The 18386-nt window shown below is 39.4% G+C and overlaps 1 protein-coding gene across 6 annotated transcripts in view; it reads right to left on the reverse strand.

Moving 5' to 3' along the window:
- Positions 1–1235: 1235 nt before the first annotated feature.
- LOC119900707 (diacylglycerol kinase zeta-like) overlaps positions 1236–18386 on the reverse strand; it is a 110390-nt gene continuing 93239 nt past the window's right edge. For all 6 annotated transcript variants that reach the window (XM_038715941.1, XM_038715932.1, XM_038715923.1 and 3 more), the window contains 6 exons: positions 17294–17316; positions 12794–12834; positions 11438–11558; positions 10450–10486; positions 9988–10087; positions 1236–4917 (listed from right to left, as the gene is read on the reverse strand). In XM_038715941.1, coding sequence (XP_038571869.1) covers positions 4801–4917; positions 9988–10087; positions 10450–10486; positions 11438–11558; positions 12794–12834; positions 17294–17316 — 439 coding nt within the window. In that variant the 3' untranslated portion in view covers positions 1236–4800. The remainder of the gene's footprint in view (positions 4918–9987; positions 10088–10449; positions 10487–11437; positions 11559–12793; positions 12835–17293; positions 17317–18386) is intronic.

An 18386-nucleotide genomic window follows, 5' to 3' on the forward strand; every position in this document is an offset into this window, starting at 1 on the left:
GGTGATCCGGATTTGGAAACCCCATGTTTTGCGATCCAGGATAAAGTAAGCCATTTTACTTTTGTGCCATTTTTTTCAAAGTAACAATGGAATGGATCACCATGATCCAGATCCAAACCTTTTAAGATTTCCCGCAACCCTGTGCACAGGATAGGTGGTTGACGATGGATAGATATTACATTTTGTTTTTATACAATCCACCCTGAATCCACCCTTCTGTTTTTTTTGGATCAAAGGTATCCCAATCCTAAAAAACAAGATTTAATTAGGTGATCTAATCTGATTTCAAAATCTTTTTTAAATCTGCCTCTAGTGTTTTTCCAGTAGCTAGTTTTTTGTGATTTACTCCTGTGCTTTGAGTCACTCCTGTTGTCTTTTCCGGTAGTACTCCGCCTGTTTTGCAGCAGTGTTTTCTAAACTGAACCTTTGCAGCATGTATCACCTCTGTAGTGTAGTGATAGCCAAGCTATTCTTACCCAGACACATGGGACCGTAGGTAAGTGTTTGAGGAGATCACAGGCAGTAACAACCCTGCTTTGACTTTCTCTGGATTTAAAAGCTGTTTTCACACTCCCAACCATAAAGGTGTTGCTCCCACACTTCCCAGACCAAGTACGGACTCTGATTCCTCTGCCGAGGTAGGCGTTTGTCATGATAACAAGATTAACAGCCAAGCTGTGGACAATAAAGACACCCTTTCTGCAACGTAATGCCTAGTTTAAACTAGATGACTTTCAACGTTAAAACACACACTAGGCAGGGGGTTGGGGTGGTCATGGAAGATTACTGTAGACTTTCTGCTGCCCCCAGGTTCCTGCTTGACTCCCGCTGCTACAATTATTATAATTAGTCCTATTATTAATGTTATCATTGTTAGTACCAATATTAATTTTCATTGGTGTCCGTACCACGACAACCTTTAATGTTTTGCTTTTCTGTGTGGATATTGCATTGGGCTGCTTCTCTCTCTTTCTCTTCCCCGACAAAGAAGAGGGTAGAGGCTACAGTGTGATAATAAATTACACCAAAACATTGTGTCACTTTCATGTCACTTGCCCGATCAGCCAAGTCAGTTTCTAAATTTACTTGCCTGACGTGGCATTTTACTTGGCCCTTACCGTTGAACCATGGGTGTTTGCCGTAAGAAACACAAACAATTAAATGCTAAATTCACTTTGCTAGTGTGTGTGGTGTGTAATTTGGGAAAACACAAAAGATGCAAGAAAAAACACAAGTCATTCTCAGATTTACTGCTTTATTATCTTCACATTTATCTCAAAAACAAATTGTACAAATATCAAAGAACTTCAAAACAAATGCAGAAGTAGAAAGACAGATAAAAGAAATTAACACATGAGAGAGTAAAGCCTAGATTGGCCACAGATGTAATTAAAAAAAAGATCTAACCTGCTATACACCCTTGCGATGCAGTACACACAGGTTTGTCAATGCAAAGCTAATCTGAAGACACCAACACATCCCAAATGCTAAAATTCACAGGCAAAATAAAATCTAAAAATCAGTGAGGCTAGTTTGAGGCTCGTGTTTTTGGTTTGCCAATTATTTCAGCAGCCGCTTTGCTGATTCAAAGTCTGAGAGTATTCCAATAATTTACTGTACAAAGTTTAGTTAGTTTAGTTTAAAAATAATAAACCCTCAAAAATCCTGGTGCACAGAAACATTTTTTTTTCTTCAACTATGATTGAAATAGGTTGGAGGTTAGTTCACTTGCTGCACAGTGCCTTTCATCATTTGCAAATCTTCAGTTTGCAAAATCTAGGAGTCCAAATACAGAGCAAAGGTCTGAAGGTCCAGCTGGTTCAAGGTCCTCCTAGTTCAAATCTCTGTGTATTCTTGTTGCCCCGCAGGACAAAACATTTGCACTGGAAATGAACTAGATCCCTTGTTTAGTGATGAGATGGTTATTTTCACAGCTCTACACAAAACTTGTGTAAATCAGTTATGTCATCAAAAATTGTCTGCCAGTCGTGTGGCAATGCAAATGAAAAAACATCCATCTACCCATCTATCCATTTGTTATACCCAGTTATCCTTGGAAGATCACGGGCTGGAGCCAATCCCAGGAGACAATGGGCGAGATGAAAGACATTTCTGAAATATGTATCTCCAGCAAGTCAATTTCAGACCTGCGATTATTAGCAGAAAGACGGCAAAACCTTAATTAAAGACTGAGGCAAAGCTGCAGAAGACTTACAAAATCACATGTAGCTATACTACAGTAAGCTTTGTGTGGGGTTGTGTGTGAAACAGCTTTACAAAAAACCATGGTCATGTAATGAGTGGTGACTGGTTTCCTGCTGGGCATTACAGTAAAGATCATAATTTACCCTGGTGTCTGAAAGTGTGTGATGTTTACAGGTATAAACACACCTGTGTCTATTTAAATGCAGTCATTGTCTAATGTTAGTCTGACTATTAGGGCTACACTTTTTTTTACATCTGGATTGGAGGTTGTGTCTTTTTTTTTTAAATTCCACATTCAATTTCAAAGGAATAAATGATGACAGATATTAAAAGGGAGGTTTGACTTTAAAGCAACACTTTTTACACTGACTTGTAATAGGATGAATGGTGTCTCTGTCTTTGTCACTTTGGGCCAGGGCGCCAGTTAGTGCTACTATGTAGCATTGGAATCCCGTGCACGAAACCCTTCTCGACTGTGTCGTAATACTTTAATGCACCAACCCGACTCTTCAGCAAGTGAGCTATAAGAAGAAGCAAAAAGTATGTACAATGTATGTTCTTTGGAAGAAGATAGCTCGGTATTCTCAGTATGGACATCATGGCAGAGGGTGTGAGGAGACCAAAGACGACGTCGGAGGAAGCGAGGAAGAGAAAAAGTGAACGAGCATGACACCGGACCAGAGTAAATATCGGACTGGCTTTTACTCTGAGTGATAAAAGAGCTGAGAGGACGCAGAACAGATGCCGAGCTGGTGTCCTTGCTGTTGGATGAGTAAGACATAACTTATTAGCTGGCTTGCTGTGTCTTGTGTTGTCGCACTTGCTTGATGTTTCCCGGTGTTAGCAAAGTTGTCGACTTGCTAGTTTTTGCTAAGTAATGTAATCCTAACAAATGCACGTGACTGTCTGTAAGTGCCCCTAAAATCTAAATGTCCCTTATAGCTCAGCGTTGATGTTGAACTCAACACAGTTCACATTACAGTTTCAAAACAGTCAGTGAGTGGAGAGAAAATGTGGGATTTAGGTTGTTGCTATTTAGCTCTATAATTATTTGCATGCTTGATATCTCTAAATGTAAACAAACTTTCAAATTTGGCACAACTAAATATAATAATCAGACATAACTTGAGACTTATTTTTTCTTGACTTAAACAACCTGAAAATATGAACATTTGTTTTCTTGGGTGTAAGTACACTGCGTGTATCATGATCTAATTTGATTGAAACATGATGGATGCTTAAAATGGACTGAGGAGTAATCTCAGTCCAGAAATTCACTTAAGACATTCAATCCTAGTACAGGCACCAGAAAATTCCCACTTTTGGATTATTTTGCAAACATAAATATTCATAAAATCTAGAATATGTTGATATAAATCGGGAAAATACAATATATTGATAAAGTCATTTGGGTGAGGTAAGACCTATCAAAACATTTTAGAGTAAAGCAGGTTCACAACATAACTTAAGATGGCATTTATGGTCTGTGAAATAATCACAGAGCTTCACTCCAACAAACAGGGCAGTAACTATTCAGGACTCATGGATGGAGTAGTAGCATAGTTAGGTCTGTCCAACACTATCCAAAAAAGATCTCTTGATATCTACTAGATTGCCATGAAACCTGATACTGCCATTCATCAATACTTCAAGATCCACTGACCTTAACACCATTCTGTCATACATTTTCAACCTTTGGTGCAGTGCAAATTATAAGCTAATGGTCTGATTTACATTAAATTAGCTAAAGATATTCATGGTCCCAAGAGGAGGTCTCCTAATGGTTTTGATCCCTTGACCATTTGCTTCTTTTTTTCTTGGGAGAGACCGTTTTTCTCTCCAGGGGTTCCCCCGTTCATCTAGTGCCATCTTCAGTCCAAAATGTCAACACTGCACACACGAGATATTTTCATAATTCATCGTACCCCTTCAGTTCTTACATTTTGATAAGGCGTGTAATGCACATTGCAGCATCTAAATAAAACTACTCTAACTTGGCTTTACAGTTTTAGTCTTTGATTTTTATAAAATAAATGTCCTGAGATTCTTCAACAACAACATTCTGATACTAAGACAATCTGACCCCGGAAAACATTACATTATCACTAATTTATGATAAATGATCGCTTTTAGTGCCAAATGAGTCCTTTTGAAATAGTTTGATACGAAAGCGTTTTGATGAATGCTATTCAAAGTCAGTAACAACATCCTGATAACCCCAAAGTGATTTCTATTGTCTTGGCCTCAGAACATTTTTTATTTTTGAGCTACTCAAAATGAAAAGGAATGACTTCATGGATCTCTTTTAATCTCACTGTATATCTTCACCTCATTAACAAAAGCTTCAACCCTCAGTGTAACCATCATTGTAATCACAGCCATAATCATTATTTAATGCATCTTGAGATCAGCTGTGGCAAAGCTTCACTCTTAGTCTGCACTCTGAGCTTTCAAGGAAGGTCAGCAGCAAACTGGAATCTGCGAACCAGTCCTCCTATCACACGGCCCTAAATGAGCTACTGTCACTCTAATGAAGATAAGGAAGAAGACAGCAGTTTCTTCATCCACATCCTGTTCATAAAGAGTTGAACCCTTTCAAACAGCTGTTTCCTGGTCCTCTCTCTGTATCATCTGGTAATGCTGTCTGTTCTCCAGATACGCCGCCAGTTCAGAATCATTAGCCTTCTCCGCCCTGTTCTTAGGAGTTTCACCCTGATGAAGAAACACAGAAAAACAGAGAGATTATTTTTCAGCTGCTTGTCCTTTCTTTTATTCTACAAGCAGCCCAACATTTACAGTCCACATTAAGCTATGTCAACAGCTAAAGGCCAGGATGTCGTGAAGTCCCCCTGACCTTTCTGCGTCTGTTACTATCACAGCTCAGAGTGTATTATGGTGCTTTTACTTTGGCTATTTACCACAGAAGCTCTGTTCACATTGTCATCAACTTTTAGTTCATTGTCACTTATTAAAGATTGTACAGTTGGTTACATGGATTTCTAAATACTGTGTTCACTTTTCAATAATAAGTCAGGACAACAGCAGTGTCTCTGGACTAAAGTGTGGAGGAAATTGCATCGCTTTGGCACTAATGCATTCAATTACCACGTCTTTGTTATCGATTTCTCACTCAAACTCTGCAAAACTGTGCATTTACAGTCTGTGCACGTCTATTTTGGAAACTATTCAAGTTCAAAACCTAGCATAACATAAAAACAATGGACATGCTACATCTAAATGTAAAAAAAAAAAATCAAATAACAAGTAATTAATATTCTAGTACTGATTCTGGTACTTAGTAAGTCTAAAAGTGAAGTACCATTTTAATTGTCAACCAGTCACACCTGTTTGAGTCCAACAGACTCATCTGGTGATCAATTGTCCTTATTGAGCACCAAAAAAACATTTTATTATTATTATTATTATTATTATTATTAGGTTTCATTTTTTCAAAATAGCCTTTTAACAAAAAAATCATATTTTCCTCTTTAGTCCTGAGATACATATTTGTTAACTGATTAAGGAGAGTTGCAGGAACATTACATCCAGGGCAGGAATTTAATGGGGGCCATGGCTGCTGTGTTGCCTTGTGTCATTTTGGCCCAGCTCGCACTGCCCCATCTGATTTCGCCGATTCTTCTCAGGCACCATTGTCTTTTGTTAATATTCTGAATATATTGGGCAACATCAAATGAAACTGTGCACATAACCAGTGATGGGTTAGACTTTGAGCCTAGTATGAACATTTGGGAAACCAGGCTATTTATGATGATAGTCTGACAGATATCTAGCACAGGAGACTGAATCAAACTAATCCCGATGCGCACGAAACACGACAGAGCCTGTTGTCTGCTTGAACTATATCTCCCTACGCATGTAAAATGATCTGCTGACTAATAGCATAGAATTTATCCATATCTGCGCAAGCGAGTAAAATTCACACACCAGATAGTGTACCTCATTATCTAATGAGCAGATCGACTGTTTGCTTTCATGCTTCTCAAGATGAACCATTTGGATTTTAATGAACCTGCGGTCTCTTAAAACAGTCAGACCTCTGGTACTGTCAGACTCTGTAATGAGAACAATGAAGTCTCACACATTGACATTGTCACTGCCATCGAATAAGCCCGAGACCCTTCAGATCAGATTCAACCACACGTCTCTCTCTTAAAGGTGTCATTTTGAAGACTTGCCAAGAAAGACAAGAGCTTCTCACCGCTGAGAAGGTACACGATGTGAAGAACCATATACCTTCTCTATGATTGTTTTAGCAATCACAAGAGACTAAACATACACACAAACACTGTCTTCTCTCCCAACATTTGGTCTGAGGTAAGGTTTGCCAGATGTCCATCATACAAGATGGGTAATTATTCTTTCTTTTGAGCCAGGTCTGAATTAAGGATAATCAGCAAGCTACCTAATTAAGAAATCCAGCTAAGTTTCTGAAAAGAAGCTTGCTCTGTTCTAACGCAAAAAGGGTTAGAACAGAAGAAACAGCTAGTCCTTCATCTTCCTGTGCACTGTGCACGCCCGGTTCTTGGCCCTACAACAAGACTGCCGGTATTATGCCAAGTCCTGCATGCCCGCGAGAATGGCATGCATTTCCAAGTACTGTTAAAAATGATATAATATTCTTTGTGGGATTCATCAATGTTGATAAATGATTCAAAGTATATATTTTATGAATGTTTAGAGTCATCTATATTTTATTACACCTAGTAGAAGTAGCCTTCTTTGACATTCAGTATAAATCTGCGCTGATAACCGCATTTGATCAATGTGCACGGCAAAGTGTCTGAAAAGTAACTTGAGAGGTGGATGTATAATTCGGCAGAACAGTTGATGTAGGCTTCATGCCGAGATATATATCCACCTCTTTTCTCAGCATATACCAGTGTTACCTCCCGTGAGGTGCACGCACTTCTCGGCGGGTATGCAAAACCCAGCACAACACCGGACCAGCTGCTCTACAGGAGTCACCTGGGAGTGTAACTGCATCCCACTGCCGGGCGGCCTGAACTCTGCACACAACACCAGAAAGCACCACCACCTCACTTTTTTCAATAAGTTCAGGTTTGTTTTATCATGATATCTGCTATTCATCTGTTGTGTTTGTTGTTTTCATTATTAATTCCTCATTTATTAGGTATTTAGCTATAAATAAATACCCTAATTAAATCAGTTAAAAGTTGTCTATGTGTTTTCTTTGAAGCGGAAGTACAGGTCAATCTATCAAAAGAATCCAATTCCTTCTGCAGAGACTGATCAAATTCTTAATCAAGTTTTAGTAAATTTGTTTTAATTTCCCTATAATTAAATAGGGTGGTGCAGCGGCGACGAGTGTTTATTAAAGCGGTGTTTCTCCTACAACTCTAACAATTGCAACATCATCAGTGTGTTCTTCATTCTGTCTAACACTTTTACACTGTGAGCTGTGATGAACACTGGGCTTTAGACATTGTGTCTTGTTAAAAGCAAGACAGGATTTGTTGGGTTAGAGTCTTATCCCCACTTGCCACAGCCTCTCCTCTCCTCTATGCTGGAGAGACTGTGGTGTTTCATTAGGCTTCCATTTGCGGTGTCTAAAATGTGTGTGATAGTTTACAAGTTTACAGGGCAGCTCTCGCCTGGGTTTTCCACTTCACATTTCTCTCTAACTGAAAAGTGTTGTAAGTAGCTTTGTCTCCAACTGATAAAAATGAGATAATGAGAAACAACTGAATTTGAAATTAAATAAACAACATGTGTCCTTGAGAGGACACACACACACACACAACACATATTCTGAGTGGTTGTTTATGGGGCCATTATGCTGAAGCACTTCCAGAGACTCTAATTAGACGAGTCCAGTGTGTGTGCGTTTGTCTTTAGGGTTCTACCAGATATGGAAACATTCCCAGAGTGAGAGTGAGTGAAGAGAGAGAGACCCTAAGTGGTGACTGCAGAGAGATGTAAAGATAAAACAGAGTAATTTATCGCGAATGTCAAAATCATAGCCTTCTCAAGTCATTTGTCTCTCTATCCATTCATCGCGCTCTCTCTCACTGTCTGTCTCTGTCTCACACTCTCCATTCTTTCCCCCCCTCTCCCTCTCTGTATCTAGGTCATTGCTGAGTCCAGCCAGTTAGAAGGGTTTTCTACTCGGTTGAAGCCTCCGTGGAAAACTGAACAAAAAAATGAAAGAAGATGCATATTTGGGGCGCACACCCCACCCCCTCCAAACACACACAAATGGCAGACTTCACCAGCAGAACCCGACCTTTCCTAAAACAAGTCTGAAATGCAATTTTCCAAACTGTTATTTTGACAACCAGCGGTGGTTCCAAGAGAAATGATCAAGTTTATTCACAGTGCAAAGTACTTTGTCGTGTTTAATTTGTGTTGTGCGCTATTGCACACAGTGTTATAATGGATCCATATCTGCAATGGTTCTTGACCTAGCAAAGAAAAAAAAAGTTCAATCATGCACTCAATCATCTTATTCTGCAGTTTGCTCTGTGTCACAGTGGCAGCAGGCAAAGTTAGAAAGCCTCGATTTCCCTTTGTCAACCCACATACCCCAGCTCTTCCTGGGGGATCCCAAGGCTTTCCCAGGCCAGATGGGATATATCCCTCCAGCATGTTCTGGGTCTGCCCCAGGGTCTGCTCCCAGTTGGAAGTGCTGGAAATCCTGATTAGATGCTGAACCTCAACTGACTGACTTTCAACACTTCTTCTGGATGTCAAGCTTCCTCACCCTCTCTCTCTCTCTCTCTCTCTCTCTAACAAGGGAGTCTCATTTTCACTGCTTGTTTTCAGGATCAAATTTCTTGGGTTGCCTAAAGCTCATGACCATAGGTGAAGGATAAAACGTAGATTGAATACTAAAATTGAATCCCATTCTGCCCACAGGCACCTTCACAGACCTCCATGTGACACTGAAAAGATGTGTCAAGTCAGCCCCATAATACCTAGTTTTGAGTGTTCAGCATTTCAGGGAGAATATACATTTTGGTGCCTTGCCACTGCAGGGCTTTTGGACTACTTTAGTGACCTCTGGCAGAGAAATGGGCAAGACGACCCCAGAGCCTTCACCAGAAGGCGTTGTCCGTCGGGTCCTAGAGATTCTCAAAGTGTTCCTTCCACTGCCTGACAACTTTTGCACTCAGGGTTAGGAGCTAAAAATATATATTTAAGCATAAAAAGAGTAATACATTCAGGAGTGTTTGAGTTGGGACACAATGAAGCTTGGAGTTGGGTTTATAGGCCATCAGCCTTCTGAAGGTGTCACAGGCTCAACATTCGTGTTTCCTTTATTCGTAACCACATCAGGCTAACGTGGGGAGACAAATGGAGGAGGGAGCCCTGTAGACCTAAGGTAGTTGAACTGCCAGGCTGTGGAGAATGCTTGATATGTTCTTGATGGACAATAATAGACAGGCCAAAAGATAATTTAAATGGTATAAACACCAGAGCGCACCATAAATATAGGGAATGTGTAATGCATGAGTATAAACTTGAGGAACAGGAAACTGATCTGGTTACTCAGCATATGAGATCTGGCACAAACAAAATCTGTCTGCTTATTGTAAACATTACATCTGATTACTTTATCATCTGTTAAATAAATAAATAAAAAGTTTATGGCCAATTTGAAATGCGCAAAACAGGAACATGTTCTTTCTTTTCAGTTGGAAAAACAGAAATAGCTGTTTGAGACTTTTAAGAGTTTTAAATTAGCAGGCTATTTAGAAATAGGTGTAAAAAAAAACATACATACATGTGTACTGAACCTACCTGTAGGTCTGTTTTCATCAGCGAGGCTCCTGCTTCTACCAGATAATGACATATGGTCCTCTGACACAGAGATGCAGCTCGATGAAGGGCCGTCTCCCCACTGGTGGTCCAGAGAACAGAGACAGAGAGGGAGAGAGAGAGCGAGCATGAGATAACAGCCTCTGACATCTTCTGGGAGTCGAGTACCATTTATGATCTGGCACCCTACTGCTTTTGTTTGGGTTCTTATGTTTATTCTCTTTCAAATTTGGTCCAGTGTGGAACAAAGTCAAAGCTGGTGCTACAGTCATGGCACAAAGTTTTCTCACCAACAATATGTCCATAAAACATTTTATTGTGGTCAGAGGACAATCAAAGGATTAAAACAAAATTAAAAACACAAATTCTTTCCTAATTAGTTTAATTCAACTTTAATACTTGAATTGTTGAATGGTTTAGAAGATAAAAGGTGATTCTACTTACTGTAGCTTTTCTGTGACATCAAGCAGGTCACTTGGAGCTGGAAAACAGAGAGATGAGAGGAGATAACTGCAACATCAGACCAGATTATTATTGCTCAGTGTCACTGGCACAGTAAAAAGTCAATCAAAACATTTCTCTATGTCCACTGGTTTTCTGTGAACTCAAATTAAAAACTGAATCAGTGAGATGGTGACAAATAACTCTTGAGCAAAAAGAACGTGCATTATATAGCTTTATAACAACACAATGTATAACAACACTCTGAACATAATGAACCTTTCCTTAATTAAAGTTCAGAATTATATTTTCCAAATCTCATGATAAAAACAACTGAGTCCAATACATTTCACATCTTCCTATAATAGTGGAACACGGATCCTAATTTCTCACTGTTATTACTTTCCTATCTGTAGAGTGCAAATTAAACTATGACATTCCAACCAAGTGTCCAACAAATTGAGTTCATATGCAGCTGTTCTGCATTAGCCATCTATTGTACGTTCACTGACAACAATTAGCACCAAAGTAGCGGGATGCTTAATCTCCAAAATAGATATCTGCATATGAATGCAGAATCTGTAGGCAAGGGACAAGATTTGGGTATCAGGAGCGTTCTGGTTTTCATTTGTAGACTGAGAAGTATTGACCAATCACATTTGAGCGAGCTTAGGCTCTTGCAACAGGAAGCCCCAAAACATTTGCCCCAGAGGCTAAATCGTTGTCAGACAAAAGCTGATGGGTTCTGAGATTGTGTGATGCTTTCGAGAGCTGTAAAAAAATAAAAAAATTTAAGATTTAACCAGGACTTCAAATGCCAAACACAAAGGTTAAAGAAAACTTTAAGGACTTGTGTTTTGTCCAAATCTAGACAGCTTTTATAAATCCATTATGATATATTTTGTGGTCCAGAAGCCTGAATGTATTATCAATAGTTTGATTACAATTTAATTTGAGCTAATCTTTCATGCTACCGGTTTTAATCAGTTACCACTGTCCAGGATGTAGCGGACCATCTCTTTGCTTCCCGCACTGACAGCATGGTGCAGTAAACTGCAGCCTGATGAGTCCAGCGTTGTGAGGTCTGCTCCCTTCAGGTGCAGCTCCTGCACCTTTTGGTGAAATAGGGGTAAAATGAGCTTTACAATGAAAAACAAGATAAATGTGTGGCAATATTTCAACTGAATACTACAGCACTTTTCATTTCACTTAAAGCTATAGTTGATGGAAAATGTGTTAACAAACCATCGCCTATTTATACATCATGCAGATGCAGAGAAACATTAGTATTCTTTTAGTCTTGTTTATATCCAGCCTATGATTGTGGTCTCCACCACCAACTCTATCTGTCTGTTCACCAGCTAGTCTGTCTGTCTGCTGTTTGGTGCTCTGCAGGTAGTGTATCGTTGGGAAATGTGTTTTTTTTGTGTGTGTGTACTTGGCTTCTGTTCTTTGTTTCAGGTAGCACCCAATCAACTAACTCCTCCTATACAATCGGTGGCACCACACTTTCTCTCTCTGCCAGCAGACTCTGCTGGAGCAGTCTCTCGACACCACTTAATCAATTTTTTGTTTTCGTTTATTTACTTAATAAACCGTAAAATTTGGTTTATCCAATTTGGTTTTTCATGTTCCTTCACTTGAGCGATCCGTCCAAAATAATTTATTACTGTGATTTAAAGATAAACACCCTCATTTTGTAAGAGTGTTCCAAACAGGTTCTGGAAAATCCTAAAATTTCCTCCCACAACACACCTTTACCCTTGCTACTGGCTTGGCTACATATAAACAGGAAACAAATTTCATAAATTTTAACAACCATCTGTGGTTTGGACATTTAGCTGATTCACCTTGATTTGAAAATATCAAATATCCAGAAGCAAAAATGGATCCAAATAGACCCCTATGTTGTGATAGCAGAGTCCATGCTAAAACTTTAACTTCTTAAATAGTACCATTTTTAATTAATTGTACTTGATTTTTTTCGATGGGCCTGGGTTGTCTTCATTAACCCCCACCTATTCTAGGGTAAATTCGGGAAAGTCCCAAATTACGAGCAGTTGTCCCGACACCTGACGTGTTTGACTTTACAGTTCCTTGACACTGAATGTACTGGAGGCCACGCTTACTGCCAACTCCTCTGTCCCAAATTTCACCTGTTCACATCTGGTCACTCTGCCCTATTCTAAGTTTTCTTGAAATTGTGTGAGAAAGTTGTTACAGTGTAGACAATAAACAGGTCTGAGGTAGACTTAAAGTCTCCAAAGTAGCCTAAAGCTTTCAGACAAAACCATATCTGTGATGGATGAATTTTGAAACATTAATTATTGATTTGATTGTCACTCACCTTCTTCAAATCCTTGTTCTTCACACACTCGATCAACATCTCTAGCATGACAGAACGAGAAAGAGACAGAGAGACTATTAGACAAAGAAAAAGCATGTGGCCTTCTCTGCTTAGTGTGTTTTCTAACAGACAAATCAGAGACAACAAAGAAGATTTTGAGCTTATGATAACAAGAAATCACACAAAAACATCAAGCTGCAGATAAAAGAGTGCCAGAGTTACAAAAATATAAAGTGACATCTGGTTAAGCTGTAGCAAGAAGACAAAAGACAGTAGAAGATTTAGACAGAAGAAGATTTAGGACCCTAATAATAATAATAATAATAATAATAATAAGGCCATAACTCCATTACTTACAGGTTTTAGTATTTGTTTGGACATATTTAGGAAGGTATCATATCACAGTCGCAATTTAGGTATTGTGACAACACTTTTGTATCTCATGTTGTAAATGGTGACATGGAAAGGAGGCTGTGACTCACAGGATTAATGAGCTCCCATAATCCAGTCAGTCAACTGATGGAGAGGTTTTTCATACAGTTTTAGTTATTTCACTAAAGAGGTGGGTGAAGTGAGGTCACATATCTCAATGCACCGATCAGGATTTATCAGGCTTAAGAAATTAGAATAACTTACTATTGCAAAATTTAAAAAATGAGTAACCACGGCAGTTCAATTGTTGCTATTGGAAACTATTACAGTATGAACAATTCAACTGTATGATCATTTTGGAGGATGTAGTTTGTGATGCGGTTGAATTGTATTGCGTTATACTGACAGGTGTGTCTTTTATTTTGTCCTGCACATTTATATCAGTGAAGCCAGACTTCCCATGATGCACTGGGCTCCTCTCTCCATCTCTGCCTCTCCATCTGTATGCATTCTTATCCAATTAATGCATGTTACTAACTCGACTTCTTCCCTCTCCCGTGGTTTAGAGCTTTCTCGTCCCTCTCCTCTCTCTTTGTGTCGCTTTCTGCAGGTGTTTCTGACTCCAGAGCTGTGGAGCCTGGATATGTGGTCCCCTGATTTTCCTGCTCGACACCCGTTGCTACAATTATGATTGGTCCTATTATTGTTGTATTTCAGTTTTTTTCAGTGTGTTTACATACTGTGTTCTCTTTCCTCCATCTCTCGCTCTCTCTTATTTTTTAAGTGTTTTCCATGCCAGTAAAGCCCCATTAAATTAAATTGAATTGACAGAGATGTAGATAGATAAAGAGAGAGATAATTGTTTCTTCTTATTGTTTTGTATATTTGACGAAACTACAGAAACAGATGCAGTTGTTTGATGTGTGATACCACACACTTTCACGTTCTAATAAAAACATGGACAGAAACAACAAGGAGGCGAACCGTATATATACAGTGCCATTACAAGTAAATCCTCATCAAAACCATTTCAAATATATCATGTTCTATCATTGGTTATTGGTTGAAACACATACTGTGTGTCACTGAAGCCAGGCTGACATATGAGAGGAATGTTTATTAGGTTGACCTCAATACCCACTCTCACTCCCTCTCTCTCTCTCTCTCTCTCTATGGCTGAGTCCTAATCCAGTTATGTTAGGCTTAGTGTGAGTGTGAGTGTGAGTGTGGGGGGGGGGGGGGGGGGGCTTCAAAAACCTATTTAAAAACAAAATCAAAGACAACACACAAACCACAAAACCAAACACACACTTTGTATGTAAGAATTAAATGAATTTAGCCCAGGGAAGGAATTAAGTAAACCAGAGAAAATGGAGCCCGTCTTAAGCCATGAGAGGAAGGAAGATGAGGAGAGGAGATTTATGAAACCATAGGGGCTATGCAAAGACTGCAAAGACCTGCCCCCCCTTCTCACTCTCACAGACTCATAAATTGGGGATCTCTCTCTCTCTCTTTCTCTCTCTCGCTCTGTCAGTTTGACGTAGTCAACCTGTCTGACCCTTATGGGACTGATCTGCATGTGTGTGTGTGTATGAAAGAGAGAGGGCGGGTGTCTGTGTTAGGAATAGAAGATCCATGTTATGTTAGACAGAAAGAAAGAAGAGAAAGCAAGACAGATTTCATTTAAATGTTTCCATGGCTAAATCTACTTCTTTACAAAACAAATTATGCAAAATCATCCTTGCTGTGCATATCGTAGTCAACAAGCGTTCGGGGCACATTCAGTGAACTTGTCAGTTTCTCGGATTGCCTGTGTTCAGACTGAGAATACTGCTGTGTCAAAAAAATGCAGTCTCCTCATTCATTTCAATGAGAACGCTACTGGGAGCAGCTAAGGGCTTCCAAAAAAACAGCAAAGTATTTAAAGGATAGCTTCAGATTCTAGTCTATCTTACTAACTTACGCTCACTAAGACATTAAAGAGATGGACTTTAGCAGTCTGAGTTAGACAAGTGGGTATCCTCCAAATTCTGGCTTTTTAGAACATACTTCATTTATGTGTCCACAGTCTGTTACCTTGCGTGGTGGAGTGATATGTCCTGCTAGTCATCTGTGTTTGTTTCCAGGATAAAACACAAGCAATAAACCTACACTCTCGACTGGCAGGACAGAGATCCCCATGATGTGGATGGTATTTGCTATTACTACATCATCATGCATCTCTCTAATAAAGGCAGGAATCTGTGTCTGTGTGTTTGTATTTCGATTATGTCGGGAATTGCTCATCCAATCAACCTCACACGTGGCGGGTGTGTTGCTGTGGGCCCAAGGGAGTGCAGTGCGTCATTTAGAGCAATTTTAACACACGACATCTTCAGAGTGAGCCGCTCCGTTCTGCAACAGCGAGGGCGGGGTGCGCTCGCGGGGGCAGGGCTTTAAATGCTCCGATATGGTAGTGAATGAAACAGAGTTGTAAGAGTTTTATGAAGTTCAAAGTTCAATATGAGACATACATTGTGAACAAGCACTGCGCTGTCTAAAAAGCGCAGGGAGGCATCACATCAGCTTTGTGAACAAGCACTGTACTAGTTCCATTGCTAAGTCACATTCGCAGGTCCTGTCATATTCTTTGCTTTTTGTAAGTGCTGTCATGGTTGTTGCTTCTGGTGAGCGCTACATCGTCCTGCTCATTGTAACACCATACATCACCATGGTCCTGGTGACGTCATTCATCGCATCACGGTCAATATTACCTCATTCATGGTTTTACTGACATTATAATATAACGGCACAATTAATTCAAGAGCTCAAGAAAATAATTTAGTGTGCTTGGTTAGCCCAGTTGCTAGAGCAGGGGAGTCTCAATCTAAGGGTTGTGTGTTTGAACCCTACATGGGTGGACATTTGTTTTCTCATTTCCCTACAGCTATTTCAGAGGCCACAGACTATTTTGAATGTCCTTCAGAACGTTTCAAAGGTGCTAGAAATCTGAAATAGCCACCGGGAAATGTGAGAGGCTGATGGATTACTCACAGTAAAATCACTTATACTTAGCATTCTAAGAGAAACACAAAATTATTGAAACCTATAAGATTTGCCTCAATGGATCAACAAGTTGATTCTTTGTATTTTAAACGCAGTCCTCCAAGTTTACTTGACAGACAATATGGCGGTTGATGCATGCATTTCCCCAGGTATTACATTTCCTTTTGAAAGCTGAACTACATACAATTAGTTTGTGGTTTAAGGTGACCCTTGTATTATTACTTAGTATTGAATCCTTTCAAGATTTGGTAATAATGTGATGGTGAGGGTGTTTAAATCTTCTTTAAGGCATTTACAGGTAATACAGACACAATGCTAAAAGGGTTGAGGGTTAATATAGCCAAGACTTTGAAAAGCTAAGACGCTATCAGGCTTAAAGGATAATAATATGATAGTAAAGTTTTCCTATACAGCAGCTATTTATTTGGTGATTAACTGACAGAAATGATGGACAAAACTACAAAAATAAGACCCAAATTGGAAAAAAACGGGCTTATCCTTAAAAGATGTAAATTTATGTACGTATGCTAAACAGTCAAAAGTTGTAGGGAAGGCTTTCGACTGAGGTCTGTCAGCCTGGCTCTTTCAGAAATAACAGTACTACTGTATTAGTTGCTGTTGCTGCAGAATGGGACCCATTTCCATAGTGCCTTTAATCACTGACAGCAAGAACTGGGTTGTGTTCAACTCAAAATGCAAAACACTGAAATGGGAATCAAACGCAAACCTGCTGGCAAACTCACCGCCGAAAAAGAGACACAACTGAACCAGAAAACGCAAGCTCCCACCGAGAATAAAACCACAGTGAAGCTGACAATAAAAAAGAAAGCTCAGGCTCCCACACATGCATGCAAAGGGAGCGGAAAGAGACAGAAAATATGTGTCAGAGAAGAAAACGCTGGAGACACAGAAGCTGTCTCACTTCTTCCGTCACACACACACACCTGTCAGCTATATGGTACAGTTCAGTGTGATGAAATTTAAATTAAATATTTAAATCAAATATCAAACTGTAACAGACATGTCCGACAAACTACCTACAGGACACAGAAATGTGTGTGAGTGTGTGTGTGTGTGTATTACCTTTTTCTCTCTCCTTTTCCTGTCTGGGGAGTGAGACCAACACAGACAGAAGAGCTGTTCAACCACTTAAGGTTTCTGTTCTGTCTACATTTACAGCCATTTGCAGTGCTTAAAACCTATAATTCTCACTCTCTCATACACACACAATCATGCTCAAACACTTATATGACCTTAATCTTCAATGCACTATTTTCTCCTGTTTGACTAACATTTGTTAAGAAACTACAGTGTTTTAAGAAATTACTGCATATATCTTAAATATTTGCCAATATTTGTGGGCTTGGTGCTGAGAAACAAAGACAAAATACAAATGATGAGAAACTATGAAAAGAATAAACCTGACAACCTCTTATACTCCTCTGTGGAAGATTGTGGATAGGAGCTCAATTCAACACCCTCTTTACTTAGTTTACATAGTTTATAGTTTATTAGTTCAGATCTTGCATTGCATCTTGGGTTTTAATGCTCCCATAAATTAGATGATTAATGTTTTGTTGCATGTTTTGTCAGTTTTCCTACCTCTCCTAAAGAAACTGTAAATTCTTACTTAATTATCAACCATACTGTCCATCACAAACACTGCATTACTTAACACAGCGCATATCTAGAACTGTGGAGATAATTTGGTGGAAATACATACAGGAAAACACGTGACACCAACACCAACCTCATGCATGGCCACACACACACACACACACACACAGGCCTGTTAAACTGTTTAAACTACATGTACTCATTTTGCCAGTGCGATAGTGTTTTAATGAGCAGAGTAGTGTTTCGCTTTAATGAGTACCAGCATGTTTTAATGAGCAGAGGGGTGTGACATAGAGACTTGACTCACACAGAGAATCTCAAGAACTTCGCGCAGGGGTTAATGAACGAAACGTTTTAGTTGAACACATAGGCGGAAATCCCGGGGGGGACGGGGGGGGTGTCCCCCCCTTAAAAACCATCAAATAATATGATATACTTAGAATAATTGTGTAAATAGTAAAACAATACAAACGCAAACAGGGCAATTAAAGTGCGTTTTAAGTTTAGAAACATTTTGAGTCCCCCCTCCCGTGACTGACAATGGTTTGCACAGCCTGCT

Source organism: Micropterus salmoides, unplaced genomic scaffold (genome assembly GCF_014851395.1).
Source record: "Micropterus salmoides isolate LMB-PRFRI ecotype aquatic unplaced genomic scaffold, ASM1485139v1 Ms_hic_scaffold_1, whole genome shotgun sequence".
NCBI classification, from domain to species: domain Eukaryota; kingdom Metazoa; phylum Chordata; class Actinopteri; order Centrarchiformes; family Centrarchidae; genus Micropterus; species Micropterus salmoides.